Below are 17,473 nucleotides of genomic sequence, written 5' to 3' on the forward strand. Positions count from 1 at the left end.
TCCACATGACAGGTCCCCTTGAGCCAGAGAAGCTGGGCCCTCCCTTCTTCCTTTTCCTTGTTCTTTTGCAAAATCCCAGTTCACTATGTGCATGGGTAAGGACAGAATTCTAGAAGCAAGTTCTAACAGTACTGATAGTGGCGGGGAAGGGTGATCAGAACTTTCTGCCTGATTCTTTTATGCTGTCTGAATACTGATTATCTCTATAAAAAAGAAACACTTTTTTTTTTTTTTAAGAAGATAAGAAAATGCTGCAAACCCTCAGCTCAGACACCATCTCCTCTAGGAGCTTTCTTGGCCCTCTCGCCCTGACAAGCCTGGGTCGGGAGCTTTCCCTCACGGCACAAATCATGCTGACCCAGGGCCATCTGTGTCTTTCTCCAGACTCTGAGCCCCTCATGGGGCCCTCACCACAACTCTGGAAGGCCGCATGAGCACAGAGATGACTGGCCCATTTGGTAGACAAGAAAGCTGAGGCTCAGACAAGTGAACCGACCTCTCTGAGTCGCACAGCAAGTCTGAGGCCGGGCAGAGGCTGCTCCCGAGCTTTTCCACTTGCCCCATGCTGCTTTCAAAATGGGATGTCCACTGGCCTCGCCTTGCTCTCTCAAAGGCTGGTAGGCTGCACAGTAGGTTTCTGGTGCAGCTACCCAAGGATGGGAAAGGCAGGATCAGGGAGAAAGAGGCAGGGTTGCCCCAAAGGTCAGCCCGGACAGGTCAGCAAGGTCGAAGACCGACTGATCGGAGCAGGCCAGGGCCAGGCAAGTGAGGCCAGCACCCAGGACCCACCCTGCAGGCACCAAGTCAGCTCAGGTCCGCAGGAGAGCCCTCTGACTGGAGAGTGACGACAGCGAGATCTCACCACCCTGGTCGGGAGTGGGGGCTGGACAGAGACTCTCTGGAGCCCTGAGTCCTAGAATCTCAGAAAGGAGGGCAGTGAGGGGAGACCCAGGTGCCCAGCAGATGACCATGACAGGCAAGACCTCCCCAGGAAGCAGCCTGCTAGGGTCCCTCATGGTGGCTGCCCGACTAGGGCCCAGCTGGCTGCTCTGGGAGCCTGCCTCTCCCCCATGTCTCAGACAGAGCACCCTGCAGCCCCCTCCTGAGGGTCCTGGGTAGCCTGTATTGGGCACTGCCCGGGCCCCACATAGCCACGCAGCAATGGCCCCGGGAGAACAAGAGCCAGGAGCCTAGAACTGCAGCCCAGCAGAGGGCTAGCCTCTGTGCCAGGCCTATGGGGAGGAGCAGCTGGGGGCAGGGGCAAATGTGGAGGGGCTGCTGAGCTGCTGCAAGTCCCCAGACGCCCAGCCATGAAGCCCCACTGGACAGAAGGCACCTGCTCCTCCACCTGGGGTCTGCCCTCCTGAGGGCCCAAGGAGAGCCAGCCCCAAGGCTACGGACTGTGCCAGGAGGCGTTTATAAGGGGCCCAGACAGACCCTAAGTTCATGCTGCCGCACAGCATCCCCTCCTGACCCTGAGGAGGCCCCCAGGCTCCAGGGGCTGAGAAGCTTTTTAAAGGGCATCCTGAGAGTCCCACCTTAATCTTGCCCTCTTCTGAGGAGTTTGGGAGGGATGCTGTGCTGGACAGCAGCAAAGCAGCCAGGGGGGGAGGACTGCGGAGGGAGGGGCCAGGGCAACAGGGCCCTTGTCTCCCAGCCTTCTCACACTTCCCCCTTGCCTCCTGGCAGCTCCCACCCAAGTTCTCTCTGCTCTTTTCATCAAGGGGGACTTCGTTCATGGCCTGTGCACACTCTGCTCTGTCTGGATCACTCTCTCCTGAGTCTCTCCTTGCTGAACTCCTACTCATTCTTCAGCCTCACCTTGTTTGTCAATTCCTCCAGGAAGTCTTCCCTGCTCTGCCCTCCTCCAATCCTCTTAACAGGTCCGCAAACCTGGGCTCTCAGAATGTTCTCAGTAAATATTTGTTGAATGAAACGAATACACGAACAAATAAAAGCCGCTCTCAAAGCATGTGGTTGTTTCCCCAACCTAGTGGGAAGCTGGTTTCTGCCCAGCCCTGGCCTCCCTCCCAAGAGGCGCGGGCGCCGGCTGCGGCTGAGTGTGTCGGCGGACCGGTGTGTGTCGGCGGGCCGGTGTGTGTCCAGGCCGCTCACCTCTTGCTCAGCTCCTTCAGGGCCCCGCTTCGGCACAGGCCCAGGTAATCCCCCAGCAGCTTCAGCTGCTCCCGGCAGCTTCGGACGAGACGCATCTGCTCCACGTGCTCGTACAGCGAGGCGTTCACCAGCTGCAGGTTGATGAGGGGCTGGGCCCGGATCTGCGTCAGAAAGCGCAAGGCCTGCCGGCAGATCTGCAGCGGGGACAGGACAGCACGGCCATCTGGTGAGCGCCTCTGGGACAGGCACCGTCTTACCAACCCGCTCACCGCCCACCCAACTCCAAGGGCACTGTCTCCATTCTACAGATGAGGGAACTGAGGCCCAGGGGTGAAGTGACCTGGCCTAGGTCCAATGCTCATAAAAGTCAATATGGGAATCCAGTAACTTAAGACCCAAACCCAGTTCCCCTCCACGGCACCCGCTGCGCCCTTCTCCCCCTGGGCCCACAGACCCTTCCCACTCTTTCCTGTCTTCCCAGCCCCCATTTTCCTGCTTAACGGAAACAGGCAGTCCCCCAGGGCCGCCTCAGGAACCAGGTGACTGTCTGAGTCAGGCTCCAGCCACAGGAAGCCAGAGATCAGACACAGCTTAACGATGTTTCCCGAGCCCCCCAGCTCTTGCCAGCAGCGCCAACCAGGGTCCCCCGGAGGCCCTATGGGGAGGTGAGGCGTCAGTCCCGGCCTCTCCCAGCTCACAGGGTGTTGCAGGTCCCTCCCTCAGCCCTGACCCTCATGCCAAAGCCACTTACTGAGCACCTACTATGTGCGAGACAGTGGGCTGTGGGTCTCAGCCACATCCTTTCCTCATGCTTATGACACACTAACGGGGAAAGTGTCATCATCCCCATTTTATAGATGAAGAAACTGAGGCTTCCAGGAGCTGAAGTGGCTTATCTAATCTACCTGCAGAAAGTGGAGCCCAGGCCTAAACTGAGCGCAGTCTCTGCACACTTGGCTGCCTCACTAACGAGAAGCCCCTCCCCGCCTCAGGGTCTTCCTCACTGTGACAAGGGTGGAGGAGCTGAGACGTTCTCCACGATCAGCTACTGTGCGGTGGTTAGGAGTCAGGCTTTCAAGTCAGAACTGAATTTGAATCCTGGCTCTACCACTTCCTAGCAGTGTGACCTTCTAATATTAAACCTCTGTGACTCAGTTTCCTTGTCTGTAAAATGGGGAAAACAAAATTACCTCCCTTATGGGATTATTTTGAGTTGAGATAAAAAAACGTAGCATATCCTTAGGAATGGGAGATGCCTTCTGACTCTGAGTGCCTGTGTGGCCCCACGGTCCCCTGAAGCATGGGGGACATAACAGAACCCTTGGGAAATGGTCACACTGGAGGGTTAGGAGCCTCTGGCTTCCTGTCATCCAGCTCCACCACCATCTCTCGCCTCCCCCGCAATGGACAGCTCCTTTTCGCATTTCCCAGAGCCCTGAAGTACCAGCCCCCCCGGCCAGGGGGCAGCTGGGCAGCAAAGACCTGGGGAATCTCCTCTGACAGCTCATCTCTATCCCTGGCCCAGCCCTTCCCACCACTCAGCTTGAGGCCTTGGGCGAGGCTCAGATGAAATCACACACTGGAATGTGTGCTGAGAGCTGCCAAGCACCACAGACCCACTGGCAGGAGCTTCCTGCTCCCCCGGGACTGTTTCTGGCCTGTGGGCTTGCAAGAGACAGGCAAGAAAGAAGCCCCAGTCCCTGGGGATGACATCCTGCCAAGTGCCAGTTAGCCCTTCCCTAAGTGGATCAGCCAGAGGCAACAGTGAACAAGGAGGCCCCTAACCCATGAGCCAGCCACTTTCTATTTCAAATGTTCCTGTCTTTTCCCAGGCCAGGGATCTTTGAGAGTGAGAGCTGGATATTTCCTGATGGCAGATATACCAAGAAAAGTACTGTCATTTTCTAGCTGGGAAAAGGAAGTGGCACAAGAATTACAGCAATGATTAAGAAGATGGCTTAACAAGGGACCAGATGTTGTAAATAGTGCGTGTGTTTTATGGCCAAGGAATTATTTGCATTTGTGGTGGTTCTGAGGTTTAATATTCTACATGTAGTTAGTGAGATACTTACCACTGGGGGCAGGAGTCGGGGACAGTGAAGCTAATATCCTGGGGTTCCGGTCCCCAGCAAAGTGGAGGCTGGGGTCACACAGAATCTGAGAGTCACACGCGTTTCCTGGGCTCTGATGACACATCCGTGGCCAGCAGGCCTGGGTTCTGAGAGAAGTAAGTAACTTCTCCTTTGTGCTTCTGTGTCTGTCTTAAGCAGCAATCTGTGCCTCTGGGGTAAAGCCAAGTTTGTACTCCTTGAGGCAGGGCCTGACCAAGTGAATTAGGGTCTGAAGGTGTGACAGGCCTCAGGAGGAACGAAGGGCACTAACGCAGGGCCCTAAGACACGGCAGGGCCATCCCTGTTAGCCCTTACACAACCCGGAGGTACACACTTATGAATCCCTCTTCACAGACGAGGAAACTGAAGTCAAATAATTGGCTAATGGTAGCACAGCTAGGTAAGTGGGTAAGCTCAGGTGGAGAAGGGGAATGTGAAAGATCCTGGAATACATCTAACTCAAAAGCATTTGGTGAACATAAAAAAGGACCCAAGACTAAGTGATACTCAGTGAACAAAGTAGGTTATAAAGCAGTCCAAGTCCAGGACAATCCCAACTTTCAAACGTATGTAAACAGATCCAGAGAGAAGGCTGACACTTGGGGGTTGCGGGGAGCAGAGCTGGTTGGACCCACCCACCCATCCGCCATCTATCTACCCACATCCATCCACCCACCCACAACCATCCGTCTACATATCTAGTCTATCCTAATTATCCTTCCTTATCTCTGTCTGTCTGTCTGTCTGGTTGTTGGTGCCTTACGCAGTTTAGTCCGGGGCCGCAGGGAGCTGTAAAGAACCACTCTCAGGCCTCAGCTGGGGACCCAGGTGGCACTGACGGAGCTCTGCCCAGGGGTTAGAGACCAGCACCACGTTTCTCCCTTGGTTCCTCCCCTCCACCCCCATCACGGGGCCTGAACCAGTGACCCGGGCTTCCCTGGAGCCAAAGTCCTCCACACAGAAGAGGAGCAGCAGTGAAGAAGAGCGACCATTTCTCTGTCACTCAGCAGCTCGTGTGGCCACGACAGGCCGGGCTCCAGGCTTACCGGGCGCTTGGTGAGGTCCCAGTTGTGGATGATCCTGGCCGGAATCACCGAGGCATCGTCTTGGTGGCAGATGTCACAGTAATAGAGGCCAGAGAAGGCACAAAGCTTGGGTCGTACGAATGAGAAGCCAATCTGTCGGGAGCAGCCTGGGGAGAAGGACAGCGGGAGAGTGAGCAGTGGGGCGGTGCGAGTCTGCGATCAGGGCAGGGGTTACTAAACCGAAGGACCTGCTCTTTAAGGAAGGGACAGATTACAAAGGATACGGAGATAAAGGCACCCTCACTCCTACGCATACTGCTCAGACACAGCCCCATTCATGAGTGTTTACAACGGAACCCTGTTAACAATTGTCGTCACCATTTTATAGCTCAAGAAATCAGTGCAGAGAGAGGTGAGGAGACCAGCCCCGTCACAGGACGATGATGTGGCACAGCTGGCCACTGGACTGGGGTTGGGCTGCCGCTAGCACCCACATCCTCTTTTGCCTAGCCGCCTGTGTTTAATGTTCCCACTGCTTGCTCACGCAGGCCAACCTCCTGTAGGTCTGCCCCCTCCACTGGGGCCCAGAAATGGAAGCGACCAAGTCTGGGCCTCGGTGAGCAGGGTAGGAGCTGGGGACCTGAGACTGGCCACAGGGAGGGGTTGGGGAAGCCAGCTGGAGGTGGGGGCAGTCTGGACACTGCCTGGTGCAAGCTCGGAGTCAGAGACGCCTGATATCTCGGGACAGTGGGGCAGGGCCCAGCTTTAGCCCTTTGGCTGGAGGTCCCTCCGAAGCGGTGGGCAGCGAGAAGCTGGGTAGGGTACGCTCAGGGCAGAGCAAAAGCCTGGCTCTAATCCCGAGCACACATGGCTGCCTCCCAAGGGCATGGGCAAAGGTCCCTTTGGACTTGGGACCAGAAGGATCGGCTCGTCTGCTTCCTAGCTGCCTCATTCTAACCTTCACTGAACTTTTGCAAGGTTCCATCGTGGCCTCTGTAAAATTCAGCTGCTACGTGCTCTTCTGTGGGGTGATTACAGAGTTTAAACGAGAGGAGATTCTAAGAGCACCCTGTATACCATGAACACAGCCAAACGTCAGCAGCGGGTATGGGCCTGGCCACAGAGTTGTGTTTGCGGCAGGAAGGAAGCCCAAGCTCCCCCGGGGCTGGCAGGTGACATGCCCCTTGCCAGCATTGACACCCACTGGGAGACCCTTCTCACAGGCTTTGGGGGTCTGGCCTCCTCCCTGAGCCCAACACCCACAGGCTGAACATGCAAAGTGCGAATGTTGGGGGCTGGTGGAGGGAGGGGGTGAGCAGGGACCTGAACGTGTTTTCTGCAGGAAGAAAACCGCAGACCACTTCCTTCCAGATGCCCAAAGCAGACTTTTCCCTCTAGTCCCACAGGCTCCAGCCGACAGGATGGCCCTCAAGCCACTTGGAGCCAGGACTCCTGCTGTGGCGCTCTGCAGCAGGGTGAAATTCTCACAGCTGGCCTGGAGCACCCATGGGGAAGGAAATGGGTGTCTGGATCAGGGAAAAGAGCTGAAAATGGAACATGAGCCGTGGACCATCTCACGCCTTGAAAAGCAAGGCAGTGGAGAGGGCCTATGGGGACCTGAGCGGAGCAAGGTTCTAGGACTGTCGAGGTCCTCATCTGACTCCACCTCGGGATAGGTATTGTGAGGAATAAATGAAATAATCCAAATAAAGCAGCTGGCCCAGTGCCCCCCGCAGGAGAATCAGATCTGAGGACAGTAATGATACAGCAGGTGTACGGACTTGGAATAATACCCGTGATACATTCTTAAGTAGAAAAAAAACCAAGTTGTAGGACAATATAGATAGCTGTGCTGTTTCAAACAGCGGCCACAAGTCACAGGTACCCATTTCAATTTAAATACCTTTACGTTAAATTGAAAATTCAGTTCCTTCAGCCACATTAGCTGCATGTGGAGTACTCGGGAGCCACATGTGGCTTGACAGCAGAGATCTAGAACATTTTCATCATCAGAGAAAGTTCCACTGCACAGCCCTGGGATGTACGAGCCCACTTTTGTAAGGAAAAAGACTGTGCACACTTGCGAAAGCATGCAGGGATCTTTGGAAGGGCGCCATGCCTGCTCCAAAAGGATCGAATGATATGGTAATGCAATAACGAAGGGGGTGGAGAACAGAGCTCCCTGATGGAACTCCCTGAGCAGAGAGCAGCACCGTGCAGAGCTGCCGCCCACAGGTGCCGACCCCCGGCAGCGGCGCCGGCCTCTGTGGGCACTGGGGAGAAGCAGGGGCTAGGCATCACAGGAGAACCTGGGTCAGGAACCCCCCACCCGAGGCAGAGGGAGGTGGGTGCATTGGGGGGGGGGACAGCGAGTGGGCACCTGCACAGAAGCAGCCCTGGGAGTCCAGGCCTTTCTCCGTGGGGATGGCCACAAGGTACTGCAGGAGGAAGCCATTCTCCCTCGTGGCGAACTTCAGCACCTCCTGACAGTTTTCGTCCAGACTCCCGCCCAGGGTCACGGCCTCCTCGGCCGTCTCCAGGTAGGACGCCAGGACCTTGCGCACCAGATCCCTCCACAGGGCGGCTTCCTCGGCGCTCCCGGCCTGCAGCTTCAGGACAGCCTTGGCCGTGATGATTTTGAAGAAGGAGGGGCCCCCAAGGCTCGTGTCTGGCAGGATGTCTCGGATGGTCTCAATTCCATGGCTGTCACTTAACATCTTCTCGTTGTTTCTCACTCGGAAGCATTTCAGAGACTCCAAGGAGAGGGAAAAAATATAGGGCATCCAGGTCCTGTCTGTGTACAGGTATAGAAGGGATTCTTTGATAGCGTCTGGCTCAGGATCTTGGGCAGAGGACCAACAGAGTTGTGTGGCCTGGAGGGTTTCAGGCTCGGGGAGCAGGTCTGGGTGGGAGAGGAGGCCGCCCTGCGGGGCATCCGGGGGGTCCTCAGGCGGCTCAGGGTACTGGATGTTCACCCACTCATCCTCCTGCTGCGGCCGGCACTTCTGCAGGGCCTCCCGCACGCGGTCCAGCCAGTCCTCAGCCTCATCCTGGGAGGATGCCCGCAGGGCCAGCTTCCTGCCGGAGAAGACCAGTTCGAAGCGGCCATCGCTGTGCGCCGGCCCCACAGACTCACAGCGCAGCAGCGAGCACGTCTCCACACAGGTGCGCTCCTTGGTATTCAGGTAGAGGCGGAACTCCAGGGGCGAGAGCTCGCAGAAGAGCTCCTTCCAAATGCCCATGGCCCCCCGCCGCTCCACGGTGCCCAGCTTCAAGAGACCCCGGAATGGGTTGGACAGTCCTGGGGGCAGAAAGAGGTGCTTTAGACTGCGGGCCATTCCCTCTAACTGTCCTCACCCTCCGCTCCTGACCTTGTTCCTGAATTTTACTGAGACAAAAAAAGGACTCAAAAGATTACCTCCACAGACCCCTCACTCTGGCACCAGTACCCACAGTCTGACCTGCCCTTTGTCACAAAGGACGAACTGACAGCTCAGTCTGAGGCCAATCCCTCTGTTTGTGCTGGGGACACTCCTCCCCCCTCCCCCGTCTACTCAAGGACAAGGACATCTCTTCAACAATCCTCCCTCCCTCTCCCGTGTCACTGCTTTCTCCCTTCCCTCCCGGATCATTCCCTCCAGCACACAAACATGCTGTTATTTCTGCCATCTTTAAAAATAGCTTTCTTGATGGCACTCACATCTCTAATTACCACCCTGTTCCTCCGTCCCCCTTTACAGAAAACCCCCTGAGGAGGTATCAAAACTGTCTCTAGTTCCCTTGCTCCCGTTCCATCCTGAATCTGTTCCAGTCAGGCGTCTGACCCCTCCTTCCACTGAAATTGCACTTGGAAAGCCCCATGCCCTCCTTGTCACTAGCTCCAAAGGCGAATTGTTGGTCCCTGTCTGGCCTGACCCATCAGCATCACTGGAGAGAGCTGAGCCCCCCTTCTTTCCCTTGGCTGCTGAGGTGCCACTCTGGGTCTTTCTCTGCCCTAACAGGCCACTCTTCTGTTCCCCGGGCTCGTTCCTTCTTCTCTTCCTGACATCTCAACACGGGAGCACCCCAGAGCTCACTCCTGGGTCCTCTCCTCCATCAACACCCACCTCCTACCTCGTCCTGCCCACTTGCAGGGCTTTATGCCAACAAGGCCCAATTTTTATCTCCAACCTGAACCTTGCCCTTGAACCTCAGATTCAGATCTCCACCTGCTCCGTGTATGTCTAATATCTAATAAGCACCTCAAAGCTGACTGCCTGAAAATGAATTCCTGACCCTCCCACTGCAGACTGGCTTCTCTCCCAACATTCCTCATCTCATAAATGGCACACTATCCTTCCAGCTGTTTGGGCTAAAAACCTTGGAGTTGTCCTTGATTTCCTTTCTTCCACATCACACATGCAGTCCGTCTGCACACCTTGCTGGCGTATCTGGAACACCCCACTTCTAACCACCTCCACTGCTACCACACGGGCTCAGGTGGTCATCACCCCTGACCTGGAGGATGGCGACAGCCACCTGACTGGTCTCCCTCCCTGAGATCCTTCAACATATGAGCCAGGATGACTCCCCATTTAAAGGGAGTCGGATCACGTCCCTCTGCCCCAAATCCCGCAGTGGCTGCCATCTCCCTCAGAATGAAAGCTAAGGTCCCTCCTGGGGCCAGTGAGGCCCTCTGTCACTCTGCCCTCATCTCTAACTACCCTCTCCCCAACTCCTCGGTTTCCCAGACACGTGCCCAATGCAAGGGCTTTGCATTTGTTCCCCTGCTTGAGACACAAAGGTTGCCCCGTGGCCTCCCTCCCTCCCTCCCTTCCCATCACCTCAAAGGTCATCTTATGAGGGCATCCCTGGCCATCCCGCATGAACAGTACACTCCCCACCCTGGTGCTCCCCAATTTACTCTTCTCCATAGCAATGACTGTCACCGGCCCATACCATGCATTTATTTGCACATTCTCTTATTTCTTGCCTCTTGTACTAGGATTTAAGTCTGTGAAGACAGAGACTTTGTTTGGCTTCCTGCTGTGTCCCCAGCACCTAGAACAGGCTGGCATGTCACAGAAAACCATCTGCTAAATGAGCGTGTGCCCAACCAGCACACACTGCTCAGTGCTCCCTGTTTCACAGGGGTCTGCCGCCAACTGGGGGTCCATAGGACATGCAGTTCTCTCTTGCCCAGCCTGGACTAGCCTTGGAGATTTCAAACACTTGTATGGGGTCCTCCTACCCTCTGGGGAACCTGACAGCCTGGGCATGAAGCACACCTGCTCTGGCACAGTTACAGTCACCATGTGGACTTCAAGAAAAACCTAAATGAAGCGAGTATGGAGACCGGAGCTCTACCCATACTCCCCAAGCCAGGAACCCGGCCAGAACTGTCTGCTGGCTCAATGCAGACGGAGTGAGAAAGAGACGGACTCCAGGGCACACTTTTTTTCTTTGTTTAAGGGGGTTGTGGAAAAACCTAGGCTGTAGTTATTGACCACTGTCTAGAATCTCACAGGGCATGGAAATCGAACTGGCTTCACTGTCAATGGCACAGAGAGGACACTAACCAGAGAGCAGAGCTGATACACCCTACGGGAGCTGTTAAACCAACCATCTAAGATAAAGGCCTTGGGAAGGAACATCGAAATGCCTTCGAGGGGCAGGGTTTGCTCCAGGCTCCAGGCAGAACCCAGGGTTTTGTATAATCATACGACTTCCAGAAAAAAGTTGCCATATTTCACTACATGAAACAGGTTTTTGAGCATTACCTTGTTGAGATTTTACGAGAAAATATAGTTCTTTTCCTGAAATGCTTTCCTGAATTACTCCACAAGGGTGCTCCTTATGGCATTTGGGGAAGAGGCGCTGCCTGTGAGAAGACCCCCCAGAGGCCGGCAGCCCCGCTCTCTGGAAGGCACTGCCCCGCGCAGCCAGGTCGCTGGGAGCCCGAGGCCACCTACCCATCTGCCGGCGGTGCACCACCCGGAAGTTCTTATGCTCCTGCGCCGCGGCTGTCCTGCTCTTCCTGCTTCCCGGGGAAGGCACACACGCTTTGTCTAAGGCCCCCGTGGAGAAGCTTTTTCTTGGTCCTTGAGAAAAATGCCGGAGGAGACTGGGCCTCGACTCTGGCGTCCCTCCAGAAGAAGCCACAGAGCGTTCTGAGGGGCTCTCTGGGGGCGGCTCCTGGGGAGGCCGGTAGAAGTCATCCTCGGAGATCCAGCTCTTGCTTTTCTAGTGGGAGAGGAGTGAAGACAGGTTTGTTTCTTTCTTTTTTCAAGATTTATTATTTTTTTTAAGATTTTATTTGAGAGAGCGAGAGTGAGAGAGATCATGAGCAGGCGGGGAAGGGCAGAGGGAGAGGGAGAGGCAGACTCTGGGCTGAGCAGGGAGCCCGATGGGGTACCCGATCCCAGAACCCTGGGATCATGACCTGAGCCAAAGCAGACTCTTAACCGACTGAACCACCCGGGCACTCCAGAGGTTGTTTTTGAAGCTTTTTAGAACATCTTTATTGAGACACAATTCACCTATCATTAAATTAACCCATTTCAAGTGTCCAGTTTAACGGTTTCAGTGTGTTCACAGAGTTGTGCAACCATCACCACGATCTAAGTTTAGAACGTTTTCATTCCTCCAGAAAGCAAGCCCATGCCTATGAGTGGTCACTCCTCATTTCCCCTCAACTGCTCCAGTTCTAGGCAAGCAATAATCTACTTTCTGTTTCCAAAGATTTGTCCATTCTGGACATTTCATATAAATGGAATCTTCTAACACATGATCTTTGTGTCGGCCTTCTTCCCCTTAGCACCGTATTTTCAGGGTCTGTCCTCATTACAGCAGCTGTGAGGACTTCATTCCTCTTTATGACTAAATGGTATCCCAAGGTACGGACGTACCACACTGTTTGCTCACAGGCTGATGGGCATTAGGGTTGTTTCCCCTTCTGGCAATTATGAATAATGCTGCTGTGAACACTCATGTCCACGATTGTATGGATGTTTGTTTTCCATTTCCTTGGGCACGTACCCGTGAGAGGAATGGACGGGTCATATGGTAACTATGTGTAACTTTCTAAGGAATTTCCAAACTGTTTTCCATAGTGGCTGCACCATTTTACATCCCCACCGACCATGTAGAGGATTCCAATTTCTCCACATCCTCTCCACCACTTTTTGCTGTCTGTCTGCTTATGGCCATCCCGATGGGCGTGAAGTACTATTTTGCATTTTGAGTTTGCAATCTCCCCAGTATCTAATGACACAGCAACCTTTCTTGTGCCTCGTGGACATTGGTATATCTTCTTTGGAGAAATGTCTATTCAAATCCTTTGCCCATTCTTAAATTGGTTTGTCTTTTTGTTCCTGTGTTATAGACAGAATTGTGTTCCCAACCAAAACATGTTCAAACCCTAACCCCCAGTCTCTCAGAATGTGACCTTCTTTGGAAGTAGGGTTGTTGTAGATATAATTAGTTAAGAGGAGGTCATGCTAGGGGAAGGTGAGCCCTTCATTCAGTGTGATTGGTGTTCTTATAAGAGAAGAAAAGACACACACACACACAGAAGAGAATTCCAAGTGAAGACAGAGACAGAGTGAGAAAGTCGTGTGATGACAGAGGCAGAGCTGGGAGTGATGGGTCTTTGAGCCAAGGAACAACAGGGATTGCTGGCAACCCCGAGCTGAGAGAAGGGTGCAGAACAGATTCTTTCTCAGGACCTCCAGATGGTTCCTGCCATCTGGATTTTGGACTGCAAGCCTCCAGAACTATCAGAGAATGCATTTCTTTTGTTTTGAGTTATCCAATTTATGGTACTTCATTACAGAGGCCTTAGGAAACAAATACAAGTCGTAAGGGTTCTTTATATATTTAGGATACTAAGCCCATACCATATACGTGGCTTGTAAATAATTTCTCCAATTCTGGGGGCTGTCTTTTCACTTTCTTGCTGGTGCCTTTTGAGGCACGACATTTTAAAATTGTGCTGAAGTCCAATGTATCTATTTTTTCTTTTGTCTCTGCCTGTGGTGTTATATGTAAGACACCACTGTCTAAGTCAAGGTTACAAAGATTTGGTCCTATGTTTTCTGCTAAAAGCTTTACGGTTTAGCTCTTACATTTAGGTCTATAATCTATTTTGAATTAATTTTTGTGTATGGTGTGAGGAAGGGGTCCCCCTTTATTCTTTTGCATGTGGATATCCTGTTATCCCAGCACCAATTGCTGAAGAGCTGTAGAGTTTTTCCGCCCTGCTTATAGGGTTTGAGATGAGGGAGGCATGGGTAAGTGGGACCCAGAGGCCTCACTGGCACCTCTGCTGGGGCTCCTCACTTCTGAGGAGGCCCTTGAAGCCCCAGGCAGCCAGGCCTTGCCCTTTCCCTTCTATTGCTGTCCGAGTCTGAAGTTGCTCGCCAGCTGGGAGAAGTGGGGTGGGTCTGGGGTCAGGGGATTGTGGGAATGGATTTTAGCTTTTTCTTCTTCACTGTTCAAGCACTCCCTGCCTTTCTGTGCCTAAGCATGGACGAGCAGAGGCAAGAAGAAAGCTGGTTGGACTGCCGTTAAGTGGCTGTCTATACAGAGGAAATGACTCACACAAGGGGTGGGCCCAGTCCAGCTGTTTTGTTAAGTGTCACCAACCTCACCCTGAAGTTGCTATTTCCAACCCCTAAACCAGATTGCCCTCTCTGTTCTCCGAGACAAGGAAGGGGAGCAGGGCTGGGACTGCCCTAGAAGAATCAGTTTGGCTGGTTTAATCCATTCTGATGCTAGATGCCTCCTTAAGCCAAGAGTGGAGAGCTCTGAGTCAGGAGTGTGGGGGCCTCACAATGCTGGGCTTCCAGGGCTTCCTCCAAAACCCCTCCACATTAGCAGGTGTTTCCTTCTGCCAATGCCAGGACAATGTGTCAATCCGGGTGGCTACTTGAGGGCCACCTGCAACACAGGATTCTGAGCAAAGCTTGCCTAGGCCACAGAGACCCAGGGGAGCTCCCTTAGGAAAATGGATAGGAGGAGCCTCACAGATCCGGGGGTACCTACCTGTGAATTCTTGTGGCCTCCGATCCCCAGCTAATGGCTCCAGTGGGAAAGAGCACTATTCCTTAAGTCTCAGCCCAGGGGTCATCATCACCTCCTCCTGGAAGCTGTCCTTATTATTCCCCAGTCTACACTCCTCCCACATCCCAGCTGGCTCAGAGACCCCTGTGGGCTCCCATGGCATTCTTTGCTTACCCCTAGCCCTAGTACCTATGAAGCTGTTTGCAATCTTTCATTTTTCCCTTTTTTCATTTTTAAGATTTTTATTGATTTATTTGTCAGAGAGAGAGAGAGAGAGACCGTGAGAGAGGGAACACAAGCAGGGCAAGTGGGAGAGGAAGAAGCAGGCTCTCCGCTGAGCAGGGAGCCTGATGCAGGGCTCGATCCCAGGACCCTGGGATCATGACCTGAGCCAAAGGCAGATGCTTTAACGACTGAGCCACCCAGGTACTCTGTCTTTCATTTTTCTTAATGCCTGGCACAGAGTTATAACAGATGAGGGTATAAATCTTGACTATCCAAATGTCTTTAGTATGAAATAAGAAGGGTGGGGTGAAGGGATGAGAAGGAAGGAGACAAATGTGAATTGTGAGGTGATGATCATTGGTGAGGGCTTCTCTCTCCGAAGAGGCGAGGGAGACTACTAGGAAATGTTCAGACATGGGCCAGTGGCCATAGGTCAGTCACCAGGAAATGATACTCCAGGGAAAATCTTTTGTTCTCTTAGGCAACAGAGAAAAAACAGTGGGAACATTGGGTCCTGGGAGCTTTTGTGCACAGGCCTGGAGGGAGCTCTTTGCAGCTGTGCCCCAGCACGGCCTCCCTCCCCGCCACCACACCATGAAGTGGTGAGGGCAGAGCACACCACTGTTGCCGTTCTCCCTTCCCTTTCCTACCACCTTCCTACCTTCTGCTCACCTAAGGCCCCACATTTGGCCGGTTCCCTGTCCCTGTAACAGTGGGGGAAACCACCACCAAGGGAGGGTCTGAGCCACAGCAGCACCTGCCGCTAGGGACCCAAGACAGAGGAATGCCACTTGAGCTACTAAAGGTACAGTAGGCCATAAACGACAGCTAAGTCTCAGAGGGGAGACTGGCTGAGGAGAGAGATACTAGGCGTCTGGACTGTTTTCAGAAAAAGCGCTTTTTAGCCAGCTTAGCCTCGTTACGTCACGTGAAGAGATTTCGTCTGCACTCCTGCGTTGGGGAGGGGACCACGTGGCACAGGTGGTGACGAGGGGACCACATGAGGGTAAGTGATCAGGGTGAAGTTTTAGAATTCAGACTGTCCTCTGGAATGAAACTGAGAAATCAGTTCACAACCCCCCAGATTCCACAAATAAAAGTTCCCTTAACTCCCCCACTCCCTGCTCCTTTCCTTCCCAGCTCTTGTCACCAGCGTAGTCATGATGTGGGTAGTGAATTGTCTAATCCAGTGTCTGTCTGCAGGGAGCAGGGCCCGTGCCCATCCTACTCCTTCACTGCACCAAGCATGGTGCTTGGCCCAGAGCAGGGCCTTATTTTGAGTGAATTGAAAATAATGGTCTTGGGGCACCTGGGTGGCTCAGTGGGTTAAGTAAGCCTCTGCCTTTGGCTCAGGTCAAGATCTCAGGGTCCTGGGATCCAGCCCCGCATCAGGCTGTCTGCTCAGCAGGGAGCCTGCTTCCTCCTCTCTACCTGCCTCTCTGCCTACTTGTGATCTCTCTGTTAAAAAAAAAAAAAAAAAGGAAAGAAAATAATGGTCTTTCTTTAATGAAAGACTGAATGGCTCTCATGGTGATACGACTTGTTAGTGACTACCCTCTACTCCCCACACTGTCCACCCCACACTGCCCAAGTGTCAAATAAATAGCAGTGACTCAGTGTCTGACGCACAGAGAGATGAAAACAACAGAGGTGACACACGGGGCAGGGCACTACCCTGTCCGAGGCCTGGGGGTGCACTGGACCAGTGTGAGCCTAGAGGCTGTCTACCGAGCGCACAGATGAGTGGGTCCTATGGCCTTCAGCAACCTGACTCCCCTGTGGCCTGCAGTGAGGCAGAGCCTGCCCTGGTTAGACCAACTAGCCCACCCCGTACACTTACTTGATGGTGTACTTCTCAGTGTAAACTTACAAGTTAGCATCTCCAGAGTCTCTGAGAGTTCGAGAACTATTAATCATGCCTATACTCTCCCATGTACAGTGCTCAGAGCTGACATTACAGAGGGGAGCAGACACGTTGTTTTATATCATAGAGCTGATATGTGAGTCCTAGGGCAGAAAATAAACAAGTAGACAGATCGAGAGACAATATGATTTCACATAGTGATGCGTGTTATAAACAAAGTAAAGCAGGCAAATGGGAAAGGGAGTCCCTGGGGATGGTGCTTTTGAGAACCATCAAGAAAAGCGGAGATAAAGGCGAGGAAAAGGAGCGAGGTAGGAAAGGGTCCCGGCAGCAAATGGAAAATCCTGGGGCTAGAAGGAGCTTGTTTTGTCAGGAGCTGCAAGGAGGCCAGAGTGTCAATACCCGGTGAGCAGAGGAGCATGGGTGACAAGCAGTCCTATCTCATCAGCTCTGGGACCCTGGCAAGAGAGGATGTCTGAGCTGACATAAGACTGGAGTGAACTCAATTCGGTCAATGCTACCCCGTGAAGTCCTGTGGGGGCACACAGCCACAGACCCTAGGGAGAGCCCTCTGCTGCCAGCTCAAGGTAAGGGCTGCGGAGCCTTTCTCCTTCACCCTTCAGAGTGATGAAAGTTGTCTGCTCATAACCTTCAGGGTCCTGTGACATTCTGGGCCCTGAGGCAATCCTCAGGAGTAAAAATGGAGAGTGTGACCCTCACTTACACAGTGACATGATTTACATAGTCATAGTCAGTAAGCAGAGCTAGTCCATCAGATATCCCTATGGAAAACATGGCTTTGACTCCTACCTCACACCATACACAAAAATTAATCCCAGAGGGATCATAAACCTAATTGTAAACGGTAAAACAGTAAAACTTCTAGAATACAGGGGTTTTCAGTCTCACAGCTTTGCGTAGATAAAGAGTTTTAAAAAAGACCCAAAACGTATTAACCACAGAGAGACTTATAAATTGAAGATCATTAAAATCAAGAACTTCTGTTCCATGAAAGATACCATTAAGAGATTTAAAAGGCAAGCCATAGACTCAAAGAAGACATCTACTATATGTATTTATGCTATATATTT

The 17,473-nt window shown here is 53.0% G+C and overlaps 1 protein-coding gene across 3 annotated transcripts in view; it reads right to left on the minus strand.

Moving 5' to 3' along the window:
* Window positions 1-17,473, minus strand: part of PLEKHM1 (pleckstrin homology and RUN domain containing M1) — a 48,172-nt gene that overhangs the window by 8,983 nt on the left and 21,716 nt on the right. For 2 of the 3 annotated variants that reach the window (XM_045984144.1, XM_045984145.1), the window contains exons 6-9: window positions 11,203-11,473; window positions 7,632-8,552; window positions 5,273-5,418; window positions 2,116-2,309 (exon numbers count right to left, since the gene is read on the minus strand). In XM_045984144.1, coding sequence (XP_045840100.1) covers window positions 2,116-2,309; window positions 5,273-5,418; window positions 7,632-8,552; window positions 11,203-11,473 — 1,532 coding nt within the window. The remainder of the gene's footprint in view (window positions 1-2,115; window positions 2,310-5,272; window positions 5,419-7,631; window positions 8,553-11,202; window positions 11,474-17,473) is intronic. The other variant, XM_045984146.1, reaches the window with a different exon arrangement.

The sequence above is a fragment of the Meles meles genome, chromosome 18 (genome assembly GCF_922984935.1).
Source record: "Meles meles chromosome 18, mMelMel3.1 paternal haplotype, whole genome shotgun sequence".
Classification (NCBI taxonomy): domain Eukaryota; kingdom Metazoa; phylum Chordata; class Mammalia; order Carnivora; family Mustelidae; genus Meles; species Meles meles.